At 36.0% G+C, this 18859-nt stretch overlaps 1 protein-coding gene across 1 annotated transcript; it reads right to left on the reverse strand.

The window, feature by feature from the left end:
• Positions 1 to 3065: 3065 nt before the first annotated feature.
• RAB27B (RAB27B, member RAS oncogene family) lies at positions 3066 to 16840 on the reverse strand. Its single transcript, XM_044681536.1, has 4 exons — positions 16815 to 16840; positions 13974 to 14139; positions 9343 to 9428; positions 3066 to 3201 (listed from the first exon to the last, which is right to left on the reverse strand). The coding sequence occupies exons 1-4, from the start codon at positions 16826 to 16828 to the stop codon at positions 3066 to 3068; spliced, it is 402 nt and encodes a 133-aa protein (XP_044537471.1). The 5' UTR covers positions 16829 to 16840.
• Positions 16841 to 18859: the final 2019 nt, after the last annotated feature.

Genomic DNA, 18859 nt, shown 5'->3' on the forward strand with positions numbered 1-18859 from the left:
TTTTTTTCTAATTATAGAAGTCAAAATAATTGCCTTCAGATGATATGAGAAGTAGAATAAAAAAGAAAGTATAAATTACATATCTAAAAAAGAAAGTCTGATTTTTCTGATTTTTGCCTTTGATTGCAATTATATTAAAGAACTCATACAGAATCCAGGATCTCTAGTAAATTCCAACTTTACTCCGTAATGTAGAAGTCTACTTTTTCAAAGATTGGCTTACAGAAAGCAATAGAAAATAAAATGAGTAAACCAGGCAAACAATATATACAATAATGTAAATAGAAAAAATAATTATTGTAAAATGATGAAAACTGAATGTTGTGCAATGATGGAAACCAAGGTTGTCCCCAAAGAAGAGATCTGAGGAGACACGACTCCTACTTCATTTGCAGATTTCAGTGTCAATGGTTATAGAAAAATGTATGTGATGGCAAATTTTTCAATGTGTGATCCATTTTGCTGAATTTTTCTCTCTCTCTCTTTAAAGACAATCCTTTGTTATGAAGAATAACTTTCTAGAAGAAGATATGGGTGGGGAAATGCTGGGTGATATTATTGGATTATTATTTTATTATATTAATTAAATATTTTGACATATTAATAAATATATTACTATACCAACAAATGTTATTAATGATATATTAAAACATAGTACTGTATTAATAAATATATTGTTAATAACATATTAACAAAATACTGCTATGACAATAAATAATATATTAATAATATATTTTTGTTAATAAATATGTCAATACTTTATAAATAATATTTGGATATATAAATAATACTTATTTTAAAAATGAAATCATTTTTATGGGAAAATGACAAAATGATGACTATAAGGTTACACCAATGAAGTATATAAGCTTTTGTATGGAAGCTCTGGCCTTGGGAACTAAAAACTCCTCTATTGATAATCTGAATTGTATATTAAATTTTTTCTTTCAGTCTTCAGAAAGAAAAGTTGTCCATGGTACTAACCGAATGTTGTTCTCATGTTCTCATTCTATGCAACTCATTTCTCAAGTCATTCCTTTTCCATTCTCCTAAGTTTTTAAATAAATTCAAGTAGCAATGGAGCCTGGGGAGTCATTTTTCATGCATGGTTCTCTCATATTTATTCACCTGTTCAGCAGAACAGGCTTTGATCTCTTTTTCCTCACATATACCCTATGCTCCTGTAAGGACTCTTTTCACAAGGTGGGTGGTCTCACTTGAGCTCTGCCTCAAGCCCATTTAAGCCAGAAATACGTGTAAGTTTCAGAAGTAAGAGTTCTCTCTCAGCATATATCCAGCTTCTTTCTCCTATGTCCTGTCCATGCTTCCTGATGTAGATGCCAGCTCAATTACTTTAAAGAGGCACTGGAGGGCACACTAAAGAAATGGAATTAATGGCTTTTCAATTTAGATAACTAGTCTCGTAAGTACATTTGATGTCAGTGCCAGAACTGTTTCTCTCTGAGAGATCAAAAGGACAAACAGGATTTCACTGCCAGATAATATAGCACTAATACAAATACCATCTTAGATGACCAGATGGTGGAGAACAGACTGTTACCTATCCACATCTAACTTTTTCTATCCTTATCTGCTTCAATAAAATCGAAACGTGTTTATTAAGGACCTACTAAGTGTCTGACACTCTGCCAGATGCTAGGGATTCAGAGACAAAGAACATTCTCTGCCCTTCGGAAGCTTGCATTCTATTGGGGGGAAATGACATGTATGCATATAAATAAGTACAAAATACATACAAATTAAATACAAGTGGCTGGGGGACTGGGGAAGGACAAGCAGTCATAGCAAGTGGGAAAGGCTTCATGTAGAGAATGGAGGTAGTGTTTGAGCCGAGCTTTGTGGGAAGCCAAGGATTTTAGGAGGCAGAGGCAAGGAGGGAGGGCACTCTAGGTATGGGGAAGGAACAGGCAGAGAGAGAAGATGGAATGTGTGAAGAACAGGAAATAAGACAATTTGGATTAGGAAAAGAGGGAATGGGGAAGAGTCTTAAGTAATAACTCTAGAAAGAAAGGCTGGAACCAGATTGCAAAGAGCTTAATTTTTCCATTTTCCCATAAAACTTTTAATTTAAAAAATAAATTGTATTAATATATTTTCTTTTCATGTCAACTAAATTTCTTCTTGCACGCTCTCCTAGAAAGCCATTGTTTATAGCAAAGGATTTTTTTTTAAGAGAGGAAGAATATGTATTTGTTTATAGGGATCAATGGAAACCAATGGAATTTTTTTGAGCAGAAGAGTGAAATGATCAGCCCTGTGCTTTAGAAATATCATCATGGCACCTATATAGAGGGTAGTTTGGAGAGGGAAGAGGCTGGATATAAGAGCTAATAAATCCAGCTGAGAAGTGATCAGGATCTGAAGTAGAATGGTCGTGGTCTAGATAGAGAAAAGAAGATAGAGAAGAGCAATGTTATAAAGGTAGAATTATCGAGACTTGGAAACTGGATATTTGAGGTGAGGGACAGTGAGAAATCAAAGATGACGCCAAAGGTGTGAATCTGGGAGACTGGATAGATCATGGACACTTTGACAGAAATAGAGATGTTCAGAAATGGGGTGAGTTTTGAGGGAAAGCCAAAATAGTTAAGTTTTGGATATGTTCATATGGGAAGACTACATCCAGTTGAAAGTGTTCAGTAGGCGGTTGATGGTGTGGGAGATGATATTAAAGAGAGAGGCTAGTGTAGATATATAGATCTGTGGGTCACAGACATAGAGATTTTCATTAATTCCATAGGAGCTGAAAAGATTACTGAGAATGTAGAATGAAAAGAACCCAGGGTAAAGCCTTACATAGTGGGTCTCAAGAAGGGAACAGAGAAGGAGTGGTCAGATGGAAAGGATTAGCATGAGAGAGTGGTGGCAAAAATTCTCAAAGAAGATCCAGGAACAGGGAACAGTCAAAAAAGATTAAGGGTTGAGAAAAGCCCCTGAGTTTGGTAATTAAGATTCCATCTTGAAAAAGTATATGCATTCTAGAAGCAATCTAGCAAAATCCAATTAACCAGCAAAATTTGCAAATGCATCAGTTAGGCTCTAAATCAATCAAAGCAAGCTACTTGGTCTGACTTACTCATCCAGTTTCTGACATTTAAGAAGCTCTGTTGACTGGTGAGGTCAAACATTAATAAGAAGCCCATAGCATCTCTGAAAAATGCTGTGGTAAGACTTCGAAATCTGCCAAGAGAGCATAGTGAAAGAACATTAATAACAGTAATCCAGTCAATCAACCAACAATAACAATAGCTCACATTTAAGAGGTCTTTATCAATTTATATAAAGCACTTTTCTTCCTAACAACCCTTTAAGAAAGGCCAGGTTGGTGTTCATTTTACAGATGAGTTTAGATTAATATCAGTTTTTTTGACTGATTCTTCTTTCCATTCTGCTACATGATTCCTCCAATATTGTCTCTCACCTTTGAAATCAGAATTAATCACTTACCAAGATTTCCACATAGATGGGACACAAAGAAAGACTGTTCTAAGGTCTGTAATTGTTCCATAAAGGAAGTGGTCATCGAGACAGAGAATCTCAAAGTTCTTCAAAAGAAGAAGTTTACATTTGATTTTGTCTACTTTGCTCTGTTAGCTCCATTCTAACTATTTCTAACTAAAGCATGCTTTTTGATATGTTGCTCTGAAATCTTATCATTCACTAGGTGTCTGGGTGGAAAAGTCTAGTGGAGACTCAAGTTCAAAATCTAACTAACACTTATGGTTGTACAACTATAGCAAGTCACTTAAACTCAGTTTCAATTTTTTCATCTGTTAATTGGGAATAACACTTGATTATAGAGCTAATGTAAAAAATACATGTCATAAGTCTTAAGAGTGTTATAGAAATGGGAGTAGTTACTAGTTACAGTAGCGACTCATGTCTCTAGATTATAAAGAAAGAGAAAGTAGAATGTATATATGTATTATGTATATCTATCTTATATTTACATATATTCTATAGTGGTAGCAGAGGGACACAAAGTAAGCACATGATAAAAATCTTTGTTGAGTGACTTGATAATGAATGAATGAATGAATGAGAGTTTAGCCCTTAACTCTGAGAAAGTAAGAGATTGTTGGAAAGAGGGAGATTATTTGTCAAAAGAGAAAAAAAAAAGAGGCAAGGGGGAAGAAAGATAAAGGTGGAGGATAAAAAGCCTTAAGTAAATTATTACAGCAAGTTAAAATCACATGTTTAACCTGGAGGGAATAAAAATACAGAAATATTTGAACATTTTTAAATGTCCAAATGAGAATTTTCCTTGCCCTAAAGAAAACAAACCCAAAACCTCTGGCAGAGAGAACATAGAGAACAGCTTTATTTTTTTTTCCTGCCACCATCTTGGTGTAAAATCATTTAAATTTGACTTGTGGACTAGATATCTTGGTTCTCAGATCTGCCCAGCAAATATGACGTTAAATGTTTTTCATTGACCATTCCTCTGGTAATTAAGGCACATTGCTTGGCACAGAAAAGTTACTTAATAAATGTTTACTGATGGCCAAATGACTGATTTAATGGCCTGGGTTAGTTGGAGGGCCAGAACAAGGAAAGGGGTGATGGAGGTTAATCTGGTATGATTACCTTCTATGAGGATAAAGAAAATCACATCCCAGAGAATCATCATTAACTCTACTTGTATCACTAAGCAACAAGATTATACCTTGTTTTCCTTTAGATTTGTGTGTGAATTTAGAATTGTGTATGAATGTAGAAAGAGTATGAATTTTCCTTTGAGGGTAACATGTTTGTCAGTGACATAACCACAGAGACATTATGGTGTATATATTGGCATACACCATAGACACGGCAGTTGGATTATGTGATGCTACAGGCCTCATTGCTTAGCTATCCTATAAACATACTATGTGCAAAATTGGCAGGATTTGCAATAGAAGAATGACTGACAGTACCTAGGACTGGCCCCTATTTTCATCCTGTCTTGCTTTATAGAGAACCAGTTATAAGAATAAACTATAAAACATCTCTGCTACTTGGCCAAGTCCAGAGCCCCATTACATGTTGGCTACATTTTCCTATTTTCATAATATCCAAAAAATGTTTGGTCTATAATGAAACTTATATATGAAGATTATTTGAATAATAACTTCATAGGGAACATAACTATGATGAAGGCTGCAAAGAGCTCACAGTTTAAGAAAAAAAAACAGAAAAAAATCACAGCACCTTTCCTGACATTTACCCATAGAAAATATGAGTATTTTGGATTTACTTCAAAAACTGAATCATATCTAACCTCAAAAATCTGAGGAAGGAGTAAGAAATGAAGAAAAAAGACGTGTATATAAGATTTGGAAAATGAAGGTACATTAAGAAGTGAAAAGAATTAATCTTTATCCTTACTCTTTACTGAATAGTTTACTCCTAATCTAATAATATGGCAATATCTAAAAATATGCTATCATCTTGCTGATTTGACTCTGATATTATGGTAAAATAATGACCTGGAATTGGAATAGGACTAAAGAGTTTTTCAGTCATTTTCAGTCATGTCTGACTCTTTGTGGCCCCATTTGGAGTTTTCTTGGTAGAGATACTGGAGTGGTTTACTATTTCCTTTATCTCCTTATTTTAGAGATGGTGAAATTGAGGTAGATTGAGTTTAAGTGATTTGTCCAGAGTCACATAACTAGTTTCTGAGGCCAGATTTGAACTCAGGTATTCTTGACTCCAGGTCCAATGCTCTATCTACTGTGCCATCTAACTGCCTTTAGGCCTTAGAGTTGGTCTAGTCCATTGATGGTGAACCTTTTAGAGATGGTGTGCTGTGCTCCACCCCCATGCTGGTTAGGCCCCGCTCCCCCTTTACCCCGCACAGGAGAGGGAGGAAGCACTTCCATTGGGCTACTGGACAGAGGGTTGTGTGAAGTGAGGAATGTCCTCAGAGAGTGTAGAGAGGGGGAAGGATGTGGCCTGAGTCCTCTGCTCCCCTCCAGCTCTGCCTCCTGTGAGCCACGCCCTTTACCCATTGTGTGCTCCCATTGGCTGCTTGGCAGAGGGGTGGGCATGTGAAAAAAATGTCATCAGGCACAAGGATGGAGGAGGGGAGCAGCTCTGCCCAAGTCCCCCTGCCTTTCTAGTAATGAACTCTGGGGTGGGGGGGTGGCCTTGTGCCCACAGAGAGCACTCTGCATGCCATCTTTGGCACCCGTGCCATAGGTTCACCATTACTGGTCTAGTCCAATTCCCTTATTTTTACAGTTGAGGAATGTAAGGTCGAAGAAAGGTCTGTGTTGTTTGCCTAAGGTTAAAGATTGAGTTGAGTGAGCCACACTAGAATCTATACCTTCTAAGATTTAGACTGGCTGAGTTAATAACACAAAATAGGCATTCATATAATAGAATGGATAACAACCAGCCCCCTTCAAAATCAATGAACCAACAAGTCCCTGATTGCTTCTTTTGTGTAGGGCACTTTGTCATGGGGTATCCAAAGATGAATGATTTTAATGAACATGTCTAAGAGGGAGCTCAATATCTTCCCCTTAAGAAACCTATCTCTTTTGTTACCTTTCCCATAGGCACCACCACTCCATCCTTGCAGGCACACAGTTGACAACCTTAAAGTTACTGGGTGACTCTCCCTTCTCCCTTACCTCCCATATCTAATCACTTATCAAGCCCTATTGATTCTGCCTCCATGCCTCTTATCTCCAACACTTCCTCTTCATTCATACCCTAATCTCCCCCTTCCTCTCTTAATTCATACCTTCATCACTTTCTGCCTGGACTACTGTAATAGTTTCTTCAGATTTTCCTGCTTTTAGCCTCTTTTCCAATTTATCCTTCACATAGCTAAAGGAGTATTGGTATTTCTAAAGCACAAGGCTGGTCATGTTACTTCCCTGCTAAGAAGAGTTTCTTTGGCTTACTATTGCCTGTAGGATAAAACATAAACTCCTCTTAGATATTTAAAGTCCATTATAGTCTGGTTTCAACCTATTATCATGGGGGCCCTGTATATGTGCATTTGATGTAGCTTGCTTCTGGGAGAATTGTGATACTTAAAGAAAATAGAGTTGGTAGAGCATACATAGATATTTCATAGCTTGAGGCAGCCACATGGGGAAGAAAAGGCCCTTTGATTGAATTCAGGGTCATTCAAAAAGCCCTATTGGCATTAGCTACTTCCTCTTTTCCCTATTAGTGTTAGAGTATCTCAGTGGAATGAACCCCCTTACTTCTGATGTCTGGTGAGAAACCATGCAGTAAAGCTATAGGTCTTAGGACCTTTTTTTCTGCTCTAGGTGAACAGAGTAGAGCCTCATGTCCCAATGGATTCTAAATGTCATTAGGAAGATACTCTAGTGTCTTGGTGTTTCATGATTTGCAAAGTTCTGTGAAAGGCAATTCTTTATTCTCTTTGTCTATTTTGAATTAATCAACCAAAATTTTAACACTCCTACTTAACACTAAGTAAGGGGGTTCACAAGTCACTTACTTGGAGAGCTCTACCCTTTTAACTCAATCAGTCAGAAACTTATAAATCTTTTGATAAGAGTTTACACCCTCAGAGGATGAGAGGTGAATCCCACAGACACTGCCCCCCTGGGCTCTTTCCAGAAGCCAGGAAAGGAAGGACAGCTACTCACTCACCCAAGAGCCAGTCCAAGAACTAAGGTCCCAAGTTGAAGCTGAGGTCCAAGTCATAGCTCCAAGCTGCAGTCCTAGTCCAAGATCCTCCAAGCTGAAGATTCAGGCTGAAGAACCCTTGGACAGGAAGTTCAGGACGTTTTACAGTCCTTTCTCCACCTCCCTTCCTGTCCCCTCCTCCACTTCACAAGGGTCAATCACAGCTTCCAAATTGTCTAGTACTGTCTGGGTGAGGTGGGACAGTGTTTGTGGGATCCACCTCTCATCCTCTGAGGGTGTAAATTCTTATCAAAGGATTCACAAATTTCTGACTGGTTGAGTTAAAAGGATGGAGCTCTCCAAGTAAGTGACTTGTGAACCCTTTACTTAATGTTAAGTAGGGGTGTTTAAGTTTTGGTAGGTTAATTCAAAATAGACAAAGAGAATAAAGAATTCCCTTTTACAGTTCTAAACCAATGCAGCATTGGTGCCTCCCAATTCAGCATTGGTGTCTCCCAATGCAGCATTGGTGCACTCTCAAAAGCAAGCTTTGAGAGTGACCTTTAGGATCCCAGTCCAGTGGTAACTGAGACAAGGACTCAGATTTACCAGCTTTGGATATGAGCTTGGTGGGACCAATAATATGTAGAATTCAACTAAATTTAGAACCTATAGTGAAGAGGATGCCCCTTGACATAGAGGTGAGGGAATATTTGTCCTGCTATATCTTTAAAATAAATATTCCTTGTAATAACCAATCAAGTTTAAATGATTAAATAGATAAGGGGTTCTAGTCAAAAAATGCCTAACAATGGAAGGAACACAGCTTGAGTGATGGTGGTAGAGAAGATATTCCAGCCCTTCAGGGTATCTTAGAGTAGAGAGTTGCCTCAGTTTCAGGGATGATTATATATCTATGTCAGAGGTGAGATTTTGATCCTAGATATTTCTGACTACACTATACCCATATTGTTTCTCTTTTGACAAATACTTATTTTGTAACTTGTGAAATAATTGAGGTGAGGGCACTGATCTGGAAGTCAGGAGGACTTGAAGTTGAATCCCGCCTTATATATTTCCTAGTTATAGCTAGTTAAAGTCACTAGCCAGGAAGTCATGTAACCACTCAGAATCAGTTTCCTGATCTGTAAAATGGGGATAATAAAAGCACCTAATGAGAGCTACTATGATAATTGGGTGAGATAATATGTTTAAAATACTTTGCAAACCTGAAACCAGTATATACATCTTACTATGATTATTGTCAGTATTTTTATCATCCTTATTATATCTATTATTTATTATAATTACAATAATATATAATACATAAATATAAAATAATATAAAACACAATAAAATCATGTTATAATTAAAATAAAATATGTAATATAATATTAATGGTTATTATCATTATTAGCAATTTTCAAAAAAATTGCTATTAGAAATGTATAGCTAGAAGCTAAAAAGTATAATATTGCCTACAATAAAACCAGAAGAATGGTGCTAGAGGCAAGTTTGTAATACCTAACAGCTGAGTGATCATTTAACTTTTCTAAATGCCAGTTTTTTCATCTGTAAATTTTGGACAGAAAATATCTCATAGGATTGTTTGTTGTGAGTAAGGTGCTTTTTATGTTATGAAGAACTCTGTAAAGGTGAGATTCACTATAATTATTGTTATTATTATTATTATTATTATTATTATATATTATAAATAGTAGTTACCTTTCCTGTCCTGCTGTATCCCAAAGCTGAAGATGTACCTTAAAAGCTTTTCCTGGAGTTCCATTTGGTCCTCGACCATTGTATACCTGAAATACACAAATATAAAAATAATCAACCTATTAATCAGGTGAAGCAGCAGTAATAGATTACTTCATCACCATATTATCCACTTATTTACTCCCATATCTTCTTTATATTATGTTTTATCTATGTTACTCTTATTAAAGTTCATAGAAACCCCAAATAAAAATTTCCTCTCTTTCTCAAAAAAGGTGTTGTAAATACAATCACTTACCAACAATTACTTAAGAATTTATACAAAAAATTGAATACAATGGTAGATTTTCTCAAGAATTTAGGTTTAGTACTGATGCAGAATCTTAGAGATTATCCTCATAGGATATATTATCTTCACATAGTAAATTTCTAACATTAATGTCTTAGCTTATGGTGGCCACTGTTGAAACAACAAAACAATACAATAAGAATCATATTTTTGAAATGTGTTTGCTTCAGGAACTTAATGAATTCCTTTATTAACCATGGTTGTCATGCTCATGAAAGAAAACATTTCATTTTAAATTACTGCTCCATTACTTTTTAATAAAACCAAGCAATACAGAACCCTTTCTGTTTAAACAGAATCCCAGATCAAGAGTTACTGGAAAATATTCCACCTAGGAAAATTGAGAGGAAGAACCTATCTCCAGATTTTCAAGAATTATCAAATATAAAACAATTATTAAATGCATTCTACATGCCTAGACAAAAAGTATCTTAAGTGCTTCTCAACAACTGGAACTTTCTGAGATAAGAGCAAACTCTTGCTTTTGCCCAGTGAATATGCAGACCCTAATTTAAGTAGGTCTTATCTGGGATGGAATTTTTGAGGAAAAACTGAATATAAGGTGATAATCACAAATCTTATTTTATTTTTTAAATAAAATTTTATTTTTTTTAATGAGCAAAAATAAATTTTTCTTTCCTTCCTATGGGGAGAAATGAATAAAAACAGAAATCTTTAGCACAAATATAAATAATCAATAAAAATTCCCAAATTGAACTAATGACCATAAATCTTAGATCTGAGACATCATTAAAAGTTATCAAGTTTAACTGTATCTTTTTGACAATTGAGAAAAGTGAGTCACAGAGAGGTTACAGCAAATTGCCTAGTTTAACAGAGCTAATAAGATCTGAAGGACTTTCTGAATCAGTCTTTCTGCCCCAGAATCTAGTCCTAATCCAGTATACTTGGTTGGATCTGGTAAGACAATAGTAGTTACATTATTCTTGAAGAATTATTTTATTATTATCATAAGACTTACATCCAACAAATAGAAAAACACAAGATCACAGAGTAAAGCTCTAATTAAAATCTTAAAATTACAAATTATTTCCTTGTTAATTAGGAAAGTAATTATATACTATAAATTTTAACAAGTTATTTATTCTCATGTTTCTCTATGAAATCCATTTGAGTATTAATAAAATTTGGTTTCTTTTGGCTTTAATATTATTATAGTCAGTGTGGTGCTCATGTTTTCCATTCTGTTGACCTTACATCATTATATATTACATCTTTCCATGGTTATGCATTTTTCATGTTTCTTATGAAAACAGGGTAGCAATTATTTCATTCCATTAACACACTATTATTTCACCATTCTGCAGTCACTGGACATATAGGTTGCTCAAACAGTATAAAGAGGCAATTAGTATTTTTGTTCTGGTAGATCCTTATCTCTATCCACTAATCTCTGGAATAATGTCCTAGCAGTTGGATCTCTGGTTTAAAGGGCACGATGAAGAAAGAGAGAATGTTACATGAGTACCTTAGCTTTACTCTTTGATTAGAGGGCTTCCTTCTATTCATTGTTTTGTTTTTCCTCACAATACTAGCTCCTGTACTTTATTTAGAAATCCTGGGCTCTAAATAAATGTTAAATAACTGAAAATTAAGTCTGGGAAATGGCAATTTCTATTTCACCACACTTAGGTACTTGATAGGTATCACTTATGATTATTTTTATTATTAGTTTTAACTTATGCTAATGATTAAAAATGGAGATTTGAAAACAAAATAGAACAAAACCAACCTATATTTTCACTTGAGAGTGTGTCTGCAAACAGTGGAGTGGTTAAGGCAAAACCAAAGACCCTTGAGACTATAGTGTAGGGAGTCTAGTACTTTTGCTAAGTTCTCTCTTAGAAAATGGACCTGAAGAGAGTGTTTGGATGGAAAATCACTGAATTTTTCACACTGAAGTCTTATGTTATGAGCAACAATGATGCAGCAACACAGAATGTGCTGGTGGGTATGGTTATCTTGACCATTAACAGTTGTTTTCATGGAATGGAATCCAATCATTCCAGCTTATATGTGTCTAACAGTTTATTATTGTCCAGTCATTTTGGTCAGATCTGACTCTTTGTGACACCATTTTTCTGGCAAAGATACTGGAGTGGTTTGCCATTTCCTTTTTTAGTTCATTTTACAGATGAGGAAACTGAGGCAGAGTTAAATGACTTTCCTAGGGTCACACAGATAGTAAACATCTGAGGCCAGATTTGAACTCACATTGATGAGTCTTCCTGATTTTAGCTCCTCCACTGTGACCCTGAGTAAGTCACCACCCTTTCTGGGTCTGTTGCTTCACCGCTTAAATGAGGGAGTTGGGGTTGATGATTTCTAAGGTCCCTTTCTGATCTAAATCTATGATCCCATGAACATGAGCACTGCTACCTCCACTTTACAAACAGGAAACCAAGGCTCTTAGAGATTAACTACATTGCCCAAGGCCATCATCAAGTAAGTGTTTTGAACCCAAGTCCTGATTCTAAATCTAGCACTCTTTCCATTAGGCTACATATCTCATATGTCACAGTATCTCTGCTCCTCTAAAACATATCTACTTCTGGGAGAGAACGTGTCTGAGCACTCTAGGATAAAGACATCCTTTTTATCTTGTTCCTTGAAGAGCGATTGGGTTGTTCTCGCACCTGTGATTCAACAAATATTAAGTGCCTACACCCTGCTTGTCTTGGGGCTATAAAGAGGACCATATTTGTGCCTTCACAAATCTAGCCAAAGGGCTATGAGAAATTTGAAGAGGAAAAGATCACTTTTAGTTGAGCGTTGGGAGTTAGAGAGGGGATTCAGGGAAGGATTCATAGGAGAAATGATCCCTGAACTAGGACTAGGAGAAAGAAAACAATTTCAAAAGAAAAATATATAGAAGGAGGGAATTACAAGCTTGAGGGAAGGGCTTTGAAAATTAGAGGAAGCAGAGGTAGGTGGGACAACATTAGGTAACAACTAATAGTCCAACTTGTCTGGAATGAAAGAGTACAAAACATATCAGAAGTGAACCATAGCCCCATATTGTAGAAGACTTTAAATGCTAAGCTAATAAGAGACAACATGGCATAATGGATTTAGAGACAGCCTCAGAGCTAGGAAGCCCTGGGTTTGATTCCTGTCTCTGACATACATTGGCTATAGAAGACAATTTGCCTAGTCTATCAAGTGCCAACAAACAATACTCTAAGATTTTAAATTGCATAGTAGTTGTCTACCTGTATTGGTAGAGAGAGTTTTGTCATTGGGGGAGGGGGAAGCTTTTATCCTGAGGAAGTCAGGGATACAATTTATTTTTTAAGTTTATATTTGATTTTTTATGAATGTAGAGCAACTAAAAACTAAGGAAGAGAGGGAGATGGTCAGAACTGTATATTAGGAAGACTGATTTGTCAGCAGAGCAAAGGATGGATTTGTTGTTATTTAGTTGTTTCAGTCATGTCTGACTCTTCATGACCCTATTTGGGGTTTTCTTGGCGAGATATTGTAGTGGCGTGCCATTTTCCTTTCCACCTCATTTTACAGAAGAGGAAACGGAGGCAAACAAGGTTAAGTGACTTTCCCAGGGACACACAGCAGGTAAGGGTCTGAAACTGGATTCGAACTTATAAAGATGAGTTGTCCTGATTTCAAGCCCAATGTATTCCCCATTGTGCCCCCTATCTGCCCTAGGATGGGCTGGAATAAGGCTATGTATCTTGCCTAAAGTCATACAATACAATGAATCTCAGAGATGAAATTTGAATTCAGGTCCCAGAGACTCCAGAACTAATGCTCATTCTCTTGCATCACACTGTATCTTAATAACCAGGATAATCATTAAGATAGTCTTGCCTTGTTTATACCTTTTAGGACAGCCATTTTTCAGAAGCTTCTGGTCTTTTTGCTTAAAACAAAAGAGATTAACTTTGGTTTTTACTGATAGAATCTAATTTGAGCCAAATAAATAAAAGTCAATGGATTCTAAGTTTTAAAGTTATAATATAACTTTTAGAATCTCTAGAATGTGCTATTCAAATGGATTTTCTCTTATTCACAATATTTCTTATATTTGAACAAACTATAGGAGTGACTGTTAATGAGGAATATATTCTTCCTATCCAAGGATTCTTTTCACACTAGAAGGGAATATATACGATTAAAGATTAAAAAATGAACTACCGAGCATTATGGGTTCCATTAGAGAAAGTAATTGGATGTTATTTAATAAGAGCATCCCCATCTTTATGGGGGAGAAGCACCTGAAGATGAAATTGAATGAAAAACTCACCACACGTTTTTCCCGAAAGTCTATTCCTACTGTAGTGATGAATTTTGGATTGAATTTATTGTCAGTATATCTATAAAGGAATGTAGTCTTCCCCACCCCTGAATCTCCAAGGGCCAGGAGTTTGATTAGATAGTCATAGTCTCCATCAGTCATAATGCTGATCTTGGTGGACCTAGGGAAGAGGAAAAACATTGGGTTACCTTTAAATTTCTTTTCACTAATTCTGAAATGCAACATCAGTACAAGCATTTTCTCATATGACCTTACTGAGAATACAAGAAAAGTGTAACTATAATACAAAGTAAAATATAGAGAGTAAGATCTGGAAGTTATCTTAAGGTTCTTCATCCCAGCCCAATGCTTAGCAGAGTATCTGATACATAGTAAGTAAGTAATAAATGATTGTTGACTGTCATATGATAGATGAAGAAACTGAGGCCCAGAAAAAGTAAAGTGAATGACCTAAATTCACAGAATCCAGCTAGAACTTGGGTCTCTTGTTTCTTTATTCTCATATCCTTTGTATAATATTTTGTGCCAGAAATTCCCTTTGAAAAATTTGCAAGTCTTTAAATTTAAAACACACACACACATTATTCAGGAATGATATCCTAAAGGAGCTCAAACTTTAATAATTACATTCAATTCCTCGAATATTTACCAAGTCTTTTCCTACCATGTGTATTGGTCTGGGTACTAGTGATACAAAGATGAAAAAGTGTTGACAGTGCCTGCCCTCTAAGAGCTTACAATCAAATGAGCTAAAGAGCTCCGCGAATCTTGAAATGTTAGTTATTTTATTGGAATCATCATCATCCATTGGTGAATTGAACATGTACACAAAAGGCATGATACAAAGTTGAGTGTGATTGGTAAAAATCATGGATTAAGACACAAATGTCAGTAAATTTGTAAAAGGAAAGAACATAAAGAAAAGGCTTTAGAAAAAGCCACAATCACATAAAATGATTGAGAACATGACGATTCTAGACATTCTTGAAACAAACAAATAAATAAACAAACAAACAAATAAATAAATGTATAAATACTGTATAGTCAAAGTTATAGTTTTTCCAGTAGCAATAACGTATGGTTCTGAGAGCTGGACTATAAGGAAAGCTGAGTGCTACAGATTCAATACTCTTGAATCGTGGTGCTAGAGAAGACCTTTGAGAGTCACTTGTACAGGAGGAAGATCAAATGAGTCAATACGTAAAGAAGTTAACTTATACTCTTCATTGGTAGGTCAAATACGGAAGCTAAAGCTCAAGTACTTTGGCCACATGGTGAGAAAATGGGACTCACTGTAAAAACCCTTAATGTTGAGAAAGATTGAAAGCAAAAAGAGAAGGGGATGATGGAGGATGAGATGGTGTCATGGAACTGATGAACATGAGCTTGCCAGACTTTGGGAGAGAGGTAGTGAAGGATAGCAGGGGACATTACTGAACAATATGTTTTGTTGAGTTTTTGTTTTGTTAGGTGTGTGTACATATATAAATTAATTAGATCTCTGTCTACTGCAACATCATGCTACTTTGGAAAGTAGCATTCCTTCATTTGGAATCACTGAATCTCAAGTTCAAACCCACAACTTAGCTGTGTGACCTTGGGTAAGTCTTTTAATATTTCTAGGTGGAATTTCTAATCCTTCCAATATCCCTTCTACTCCTAAATTTATGATCCTATAATCTTTCTCTGTTTTCTTTTTCCATTAAAAAAGTAGAATTAAGATGATGTGAGAACCCTTAATTAGTAACCTTTGGTTCTCTTTTCTTTGACACTAAATCACACCCAATATGACTACCATTTGTTAAATAAATTATTCAGGTTTTAGGTATGCTGACCACAATTTTTTTTTCTTTCCTCAATATTTAGACAAGACATACATCACCCAGCAGGATATACATGAACAACCAGCCTATCAGGAAAGTCTCACCCTTACACAACCTAAAGGACTTTCTTTATGAAAGACAAATAATCAGTTCTCTCTTTCAATTGCCTCTCCAACACCAATAATGAGTAGTCTTTCAAAAAGCCTCTTAGTGCTAACAAAATCAGTAGAACTAGGACAAGAAGTGAAAATGGCAATTAGGGGGGAAAACCCTTTGCATTAAGAACCTCTCATAAGGGTCTAATTTCCAAGACATAGAGCACTACCTTATATCCGATACCAGGCACTCCCTGATGGATAACCAACCAAATGATATCAATCATTAAATTAATAAGAACTTAATAAGTGCTGACTTATGTTCCACACATTATGGGAGACTGGAGGGTACAAAGACAAAAATTCTGCCCTCAAGGAACCTATGTTCTATTAGGGAAGTAAATATGTATGTGTATAGAAATATACTAAATCGAAACAAGGCGATACCAACATCTGAGGGGTCAATAAAGGCCTTTTTAGAAAGGTGGTTCATGAGTTGACTTGAAGGAGACCAGAGATCCTAAAAACTGAAGAGAAAAAATAAATATGTTCCAGACATAAGTAATGCAAAGACATAGAAACAGGAAATGGAGCATCTTGTTTTGGGAACAGTAAAGCAGAGCAATTTATAAAAGCTGGAAAAATGGGGTAGGTAGGGACAGACTGGGAAGAGCTTTAAATACTAGAAGAGTTTTTATTTAATCATTGAAGTAATAAGCCCGTCTAGACTACTGTTTCAGGAGGGGCCCTAACCATGCTTCATTTTATTTACAAGTTAACTCTCTATTTTCTCATTCTCTTCTTCCTTTTCTCCTCTTCCTCTTCCTTTAACTACACCAGTTTTCCCAATAAACAAAATTAGGAAAGTACCTGACAGCAATAATTTATACTTTACTATAAAAGGCTTACATCTGCTTCTTCTCATATAGGCGTTATCTTTTAATTCCTTTTACCTTCTTGTTCAAGGTTTGTTTTGTGTTAATGGAATTTCAGAATTGAGCTTTGGAAACATTGGGGCCATACTTAGGTGCTTAAAATTTTTTTTCCTCCTTCATAACATTATTTCATGCTAGTATCCTCCCTTACTTTACTCTTTTCAATCTCCCTTATTGACTATCTGTCTGTCTGTCTGTCTGTCTGTCTATCTGTCTGTCTATCTATCTATCTATCTATCTATCTATCTATCTATCTATCTATCTATCTATCTATCTCATCTATCTACTATCTGTCTGTCTGTCTGTCTATTTCATCTACCTATCTGTCTGTCCATCTGTCTATCTATTTATCTGTCTGTCTGTCTAATACAAATTTATAGATATCTCCATCCAAAATGCTCAGATGGGATATATGTGCCTAACCTGTGGCAGAGCCTTTCCTCCTGCAGCCACAATCAGACACTGTAACATAAACCCAACATAATGATGTCACTTTTGTCTTCAGTGAGTATGAAGAACAATAGTTTATTCTGAGTTGAGCAAGAGATCACAAGATAAATTGAGAAGTTAAGGTAAAAATATAACTAACTCATTGTTAACCCTTTGCTGGAGAAGTTCTCTATGTTTCACTCGAATTTTATATTGGAAGATGCTGTTCCTTTTAGCCACGGGCAGGGTCGCTTTTCATACATAAGCAAAGTTGATTATTTCCAACATGGCATAATTTTAAATGTGCCTATGAAGGGACCCAGTATTTCTAAGCTCAGGTCTGAATTCCATGAACAAAAACCAAACCTTTCATAGGAAATTAAAAGGCATTAAAATCACATCTCATCTCATCTCATCTCATATGAAATAGATTGACTTACACTTATTTACACTAAAAACTAATAACTGAGATCAGATACTTTCCTGGTTTTCATCATTAAAAAATTGGCATAGATGAAGAAATTTTGGATCTGGAGTCAGAGGTCCTGAGTTCAAACTCCAGCTATGAAAATTGCTACTTCTGTGACCTTGGGCAAGTCACTTACCTCTATGGGCCTCAGTTTCCTCACATGTAAGTGTGAAATTAGCAATGAATGGCTTCTAAAGTCTTTCTAATTCTTATGAAGAAAGAACACTAAAGCTACTGGAAACCTGAAAGTGTGGAGGGGGTAGAAGAGCAAAAGGGAAGAAATAGAGATGCCTAGAGAAGATATGGCAAAGGGTAATTAAAGGGAAGACCCTGCACACTAACTTCTGTTATTTAGAATTTTGCTTCTGCCTATCCCTATTTATTGTTATTCCCTTGCCTGAAAAAGTTATTTCTTTCTGAACAATAAACTGTGAGCAAAGCCCAGAAAGAGATACAAACATGAGCCTGATACCTTGCCCACAAAGAGCTTACATTACAATCCAGTTAGAGGAAAACAATACATAAAGAGATGAATAAATAAATAATAATGCAAGGCAAAAATTTCCAAGATATGATGAGATAGCCAAATGTGTGTGTATGGGGAAGGGGGTTAAGGAATAAGCATTATATACCACCGACAATGTGCCAGGCACTGTGCTGAGTTTTATCTGATATGATCCTCACAACAGCCCTTTAAAGTAGGTGGTACAGGTGTCTGAGCCTTGTGATTTTAAGAAAAAGCCAGGGGATTTCACAAAATATGTGCAGGATTTAGACAGAGAGGGGAAAAGGAAGATGTCAAAGACTGGACAGCTGGAGCAAACACACAGCAGTAGTGAATTAAAAGATCTTCTGGGGGACAGTAAGCAGACAGACCATTCTGGCTCTTAGAACATCAGGTTCAAGGGGAAGAGAAGTGGGATATAAAGCTCGAAAGGAAGATTAGGGGCACAATGGAGAGAGCCTTGAATTCCAGAGGAACACAGTTGTGCCTTATCCCGGCTCAGATAAAAAGCATCCTTTGGTTTCTAACTGTAGGTATCCTTCCCAGGCAACACCAATATTGGCAGTTCTTTCCCTTGCACTTACTCCTCTTCTCTGCCAACTGATTCCAAATATTACA

Source organism: Gracilinanus agilis, chromosome 1 (genome assembly GCF_016433145.1).
Source record: "Gracilinanus agilis isolate LMUSP501 chromosome 1, AgileGrace, whole genome shotgun sequence".
Lineage (NCBI taxonomy): Eukaryota > Metazoa > Chordata > Mammalia > Didelphimorphia > Didelphidae > Gracilinanus > Gracilinanus agilis.